This window comes from Microtus ochrogaster, chromosome 19 (genome assembly GCF_000317375.1).
Source record: "Microtus ochrogaster isolate Prairie Vole_2 chromosome 19, MicOch1.0, whole genome shotgun sequence".
NCBI lineage: Eukaryota > Metazoa > Chordata > Mammalia > Rodentia > Cricetidae > Microtus > Microtus ochrogaster.
Genome location: NC_022021.1, coordinates 17,850,101 through 17,855,714, shown reverse-complemented (window position 1 = coordinate 17,855,714; position 5,614 = coordinate 17,850,101). Strand labels below are relative to the sequence as shown.

Here is a 5,614-nt window from a genome sequence, read left to right as displayed (position 1 = left end):
CCCCCCCCGCCGCTGTGTACACTTTACAACACTGTAATGCGAGCCCCGCACTCTTGTGCCTTTGCTTAGCTCCATTAAGAGAGTTTTTGTTTGGTTGCACTTTGCTTTGTTTCTTGAGAACTTGTAGCACATTTCTAAGAAAATTATTTTAAAATACTAAATATAATCTTCAGTTCTCATTAACGATATTAAAGATTCATACTCTACCTTGGCCCGAACACCTTCCTCTAGAACAATAAAGCCTTTGGAAGGAATCAGATCCTTAGATTCTGTTGAAGAGTTGACTTCCGTCACAACATACTGAACTGCCACCGTTCCAAACAGACCTTGTGCAGGCTCCCGAATGATGAGTAACACAGCAACACTCTCTTGAACGTAGAGAGACGTTGGTTCTCTGAGGAAAATGTGCCCAGTGTTGTTAAAGGACAGAACCCCGGGACCATCATCATTCGCAAGGACAGTAATCCAAGCTGTTGAAACAAAAATATTCAGGCAGTAACTGAACAGATGTGTTACAAATCCTAAAGACAGTGCGTTCACAATGGATTGTTTAATCATCAATCACTCAGTTCTCACCATAGCCATTTTACTATCCCCACGTTACAGAAACTCTAACAGAATATGCACAGGTGCTCCATAGAAGTTCAAAACCTAGAAGGGAGCAGAACTGTGGCACAAGCCAGGAAGACAGTTGCAACTAGTCTTATACTCATTTTTATATTCATTTGTTAGGTGGGGAGAGCACACATCATGGTGTGTGAATATGTAGTCTGCAAACTAAAATTAATCAAAAGAGATGGAGAAGGATATTTAATGGTCATCACAAGAAAAAAATCCAGGGCTGGAGAGATGGCTCAGTGGTAAAGAGCACTGGCTGCTCTTCCAAAGGTCCTGAGTTCAATTCTCAGCAACCACATGGTGGCTCACAACCATCTGTAATGAGATCTGGCACCCTCCTCTAGTGTGTGGGCTTACATGGAGGCAGAATGTTGTATACATAATAAATAAATAAATAAATAAATAAATAAATAAATAAATAAATAAATCTTTAAAAAATCCATCAAGAAGAAGTCTCAATTCTGAACATTGGTGCTCCAAATACAAGGGCAGCTACATATGTAAAAAAAAAAATCACTAAAACTTAAATCACTCATCAAACCCCACACACTAACAGTGGGAGACTTCAACACCTCACTCTCACCAATGGACAGGTCTGCCAGATAGAAAATTAACAGAGAAATAATGAAATTAACAGATGCTACGGCTTAGAGGGCTTGGCAGATATCTATAGAACATGACACCCAAACACAAAAGAATATAACTTCTCAGCACTTCATGAAATCTTCTCTAAAATTGACCACATAATCAGTCACAAAGCAAAGCTCAACAAACACAAAAAGATTGAAATAAATCTCTCTATCTTATTGGATCACCATTCCTTAAAGTTAGAATTCAACACTACCACAAATCACAGAAAGCATACTGTGGTGATGTTTTGTTTATGAGCTAACAAATAAAGCTTGCCAGAAGATCAGAACTCAGAGCCAGTCACAGTAGTCAATCATACTGGCCAGGCAGTGGTGGCACACACCTTTAAACCCAGCACTCCAGAGACAGAAGCAGACAGACCTCTGTTTGTTCAAGTCTACCCTGGGTGACACAAAATTGACCCAGTCTAAAAGAGAAACAGAGCTCACACAAAGGTGGTCCCAGCACTTGGGATCCCATGCCTTTAATCCCAGAACTAGCGAGGTGGAGAGGGGAGTGATGTGGCTGGATGGAGAGAGGAATGCAGGCGGGAGGACACGGAGCACAGCACAGTCTGAGGTTTTGGATGACAGATGCAGACTGAGGAGGCAGTCATTCTGAGGATGTAGTTTGAGGACAAAATTGTCCCTTTGATTTGGACATTGGTGGAGGTAAGAACACTCTAGCAGCTGGCTGTGTTGCTTCTCTGATCCTTCAGCTTTCATCCCCTGTTAGCTGACTATGAGTTTTTATTATTAAGACCAATTAGAATTCATGATTTACAGCCTACAAACTCATGGAAACTGAATAATGCTCAACTGAATCATCACTAGGTCAAGTAAGAAATAAGAAAGAAATTAAAGATTTCCTAGAAGTGGAATGTACAACATGCCCAGACTTATGGTACATAATGAATGCAGTGCTAAGAGAAAAGTTCATAGCACTAACGGCTTGCATAAAGAATTTGTAGAAATCTCATACTAATGACTTAACAAAATGAACACCTGAAAGCTTCAGACAAAAAACCAAACACATCTAAGAGGAGTGGATGGCAGGAAAGAATCAAACTGAGGACTGAAATTAATATAAAATAGAAACAAAGAGAATAAAAAGAATCAATGAAACAAGGAGTTGGTTCTTTGAGAAAATCAACAAAATAACCAAACTAACTAAAAGGCAGAGAGAGAATATCCAAATTAACAAAATCCGAACTGAAAAAAATGAACATAACACAGACACTGAGAAAATCAAGAGAATCATCCCTGCACTCCCTAAAGTTGGAAAATCTAAAAGAATTGGACAAATTTCTTAATAGATACCACTTATCAAAAATTAAATCAAGATCAGATAAACAATTTAAACAGGCCTATAACTCCTAAGAAAATAGAAATAGTCATCAACAGTCTCCCAACCAAATAAAACCCATGGGCTGGATAGTTTCAGTGCAGAATTCTACTAGAACATCAAATAAGAGTTAATAACATCACTCCTCAAGTTATTCTACAAAACCGAAACAAAAAGAACATTGCCAAATTCTTTTTATGAGGCTACAGTTACCATGATGCCCAAACCACACAAATACTCAACAAAGAAAGAAAATTACAGACCAATTTCCCTTGTGAACATTGGTGAAAAAATACTCAATAAAATACTGGCAAACTGAATCCAAGAACACACATCAAAAAGATCATCCACCATAATCAAGTGGACTTTATCCTGGTGATGCAAAGACAGTACAAAATACAAAAATAACTCGATGTAATCCACCATATAAACAAAATGAAAGATGAAAAATATGATCATCTCATTTGATGCTGAAAAAGTCTTTGACAAACTCTGACACCCCTTCATGATAAAAGTCTTGGAGATATTAGAAACACAATAAAAGCAATATACAGCAAGCCAACAGTCAACATCAAATTAAATGGAGAGAAACACAAAGCAATACCACAAAAATCAGGAACAATACACGGCTGTTCACTCTCTCCATATCTATTCAATATAGTACTTTAAGTTCTAGCGAGAACAATAAGACCACTAAATGAGAAGAGGGATACAAATTGGAAAAGAAAAAAAATCAAAGTACTACTACTTGCAGATGAATCAAGTATAGATAATTGTGTATAGTTATAGTGTACATAAGTGACCCCAAATTCTCAACAGAAAAATCTCAAATAGCAGAGAAAAGCCTAAATAAATGTTCAATGTCCTTAGTCATCAAGAAAATGCAAATCAAAGAATTCTGAGATTCCATCTTACACCTGTCAGAATAGTAAAGATCAAAAACACAAATGACAGTTCATGCTGGACAGGATGTAGAGTAAGGGGAACACTCCTCCACTGCTGGTGGGAGTTCAAACTTGTACAGCCATTTTGGAAATCAATATGGTAGTTTGTCAGAAAATTGAGAATCAGTCTACCTCAAGACCCAGTCATTCCACCCTTGGGCATATACCCAAACAATGGTCAGTCATACCACAAAGACACTTTCTCAACTATGTTAACAGAAGTTTTACATGTAATAGCCAGAACCTAAAAACAACCTAGATGCCCCTCAACTGAAGAATGGCTAAAGAAAATGTGGCACAATTACACAATGGAGTATTATTCATCTATTTAAAAACAATGAAATCAGGATATTTGCAGGCAAATAGATGGAACTAGAAAAAAATCATGCTGAGTGAAGTAACCCTGATGGAGAAAGACAAACGTGGTATATTCTCACTCATAAGTGGACATCAGCTGTGAAGTAAATAATAATCATGCTGCAATCCACACAGAGAAATTAGGTAACAACAAGAGTCAAAGAGGAATGCGGACCATAGATATCCCTAGGAAGTGAAAATAGAAGAGATCTCTAGATAGATATGTTAGATTAATACAAGAGAATTATTATTAGAATAATTACCAATGTTTACAGAAGAGAGCAGGTGTGGATGGGAACATCAGACACTGCACTGGGATGATGGATGGAGGGAGTACTGAAAAAGATGACTGGAAGTGGGGGGCATTTCAGGGTCAGGTGGAAACCTGGTGCAAGGAAAACTCCCAGGAATCTGCAAGGATGACCCCAGCTAAGACTCCTAACAATAGTGGATAGGTAGCCTGAGCTGACCACCTCCTGTGATCAGATTGGTGATTACCCATTCATCAGAGAGCCATATCCAGTAAATGATGGAAACAGACACAGAGACCCACAGGCAAACATTAGCCCACACTCAGGGAATCCTGCTCAGGAGAGGGGGCAAGGATTGTAGGAACCAGAGGGGTCAGGGATATCACAAGAAAACCCTTAGAAACAACTAACCTGGGCTCATAGAAACTCACAGAGTCTGAACCAACAACCAAGAAATTTGCATGGTACCAACATAGGCTCTCTACATATATGTGACAACTGTATAGCTTGGTCTACTTGTGGGACACCTAACAATGGGAAGCAAAGGCTATCCCTAATGCTTTGGCAGGTTCTTGGGAACGTATTCTTCATACTGGGTTGCCTTGCCAAGCCTTAAAAAAGAGGAGGTGTTTGCTCTTACTGCAACTTGATATATCATACTTTGTTGATAACTGTGGGAGGACTGCCCCTTTCTGAACAGAAACAGAGGAGGAGTAGATAGAGGGAGGGGGATAGAGGTGATGTGGAGACAGGAATGGTAGGAGAGGAAGGAAGGGAAAAATGCAGTTGGGATGTAAAATAAACACAGAAAATTTTAAAAAATAGCCAATGAAATGCTGTCTTTACAAATTAGGGTAGTAGCTTATTCTTCTTATTTCAGAAGAAAAGTAAATTTATATAAGTATCTCACATATTATAATTAAATAGTCATATAAAATCAAAATTGTGCAAATTTCATAAGAATATAGTAAAATAATATACATTGTCTGGGTTAATTTAAGTTATAAGAGCTAGCTAGGAATATGCCTGAGCTATTGGTCAAACAGTGTTGTAATTAACATAGTTTCTGTGTGATTATTTGGGTCTGGGTGTCTGGGAAATGAAAGCACAGTCTCCTTCTACAAACGGCAACAACATGGTGCAACTACATCCACATAAAACCTGAGAGAGCTTAGGAAGGAATTCTAGACAAAAAAGAACAGAGTTAAGCATGGCTTTTTGGTAGCAGCATTGCCTCTCATGGGTTCTGTTTGCTGGCAGTGAGCAGAGGTGCAGCTCCTTTAAGAGAGACTTCCTGACTCAGTATTAGCAGCAAAAACCTCACAGCTCTTTTAAAAGGCTCTGCCAACAAACACTTAAATGGTGTTCATCAGCAGCCAGCATCAGGCTTCTTGGTGGTGGTATGGATCTAGAAAATTTACAGAGTTGTGGTTAAAAAAAAACAAACCCACATGACTCCCTCCAGTAGCT

At 38.6% G+C, this 5,614-nt stretch overlaps 1 protein-coding gene across 1 annotated transcript in view; it reads right to left on the bottom strand.

Annotated features, from left to right (window-relative positions):
- Positions 1 to 5,614, bottom strand: part of Adgrv1 (adhesion G protein-coupled receptor V1) — a 549,406-nt gene that overhangs the window by 417,583 nt on the left and 126,209 nt on the right. Inside the window, exon 43 of the mRNA XM_026783832.1 lies at positions 208 to 470. Within this exon, the coding sequence (XP_026639633.1) occupies positions 208 to 470 (263 nt within the window). The remainder of the gene's footprint in view (positions 1 to 207; positions 471 to 5,614) is intronic.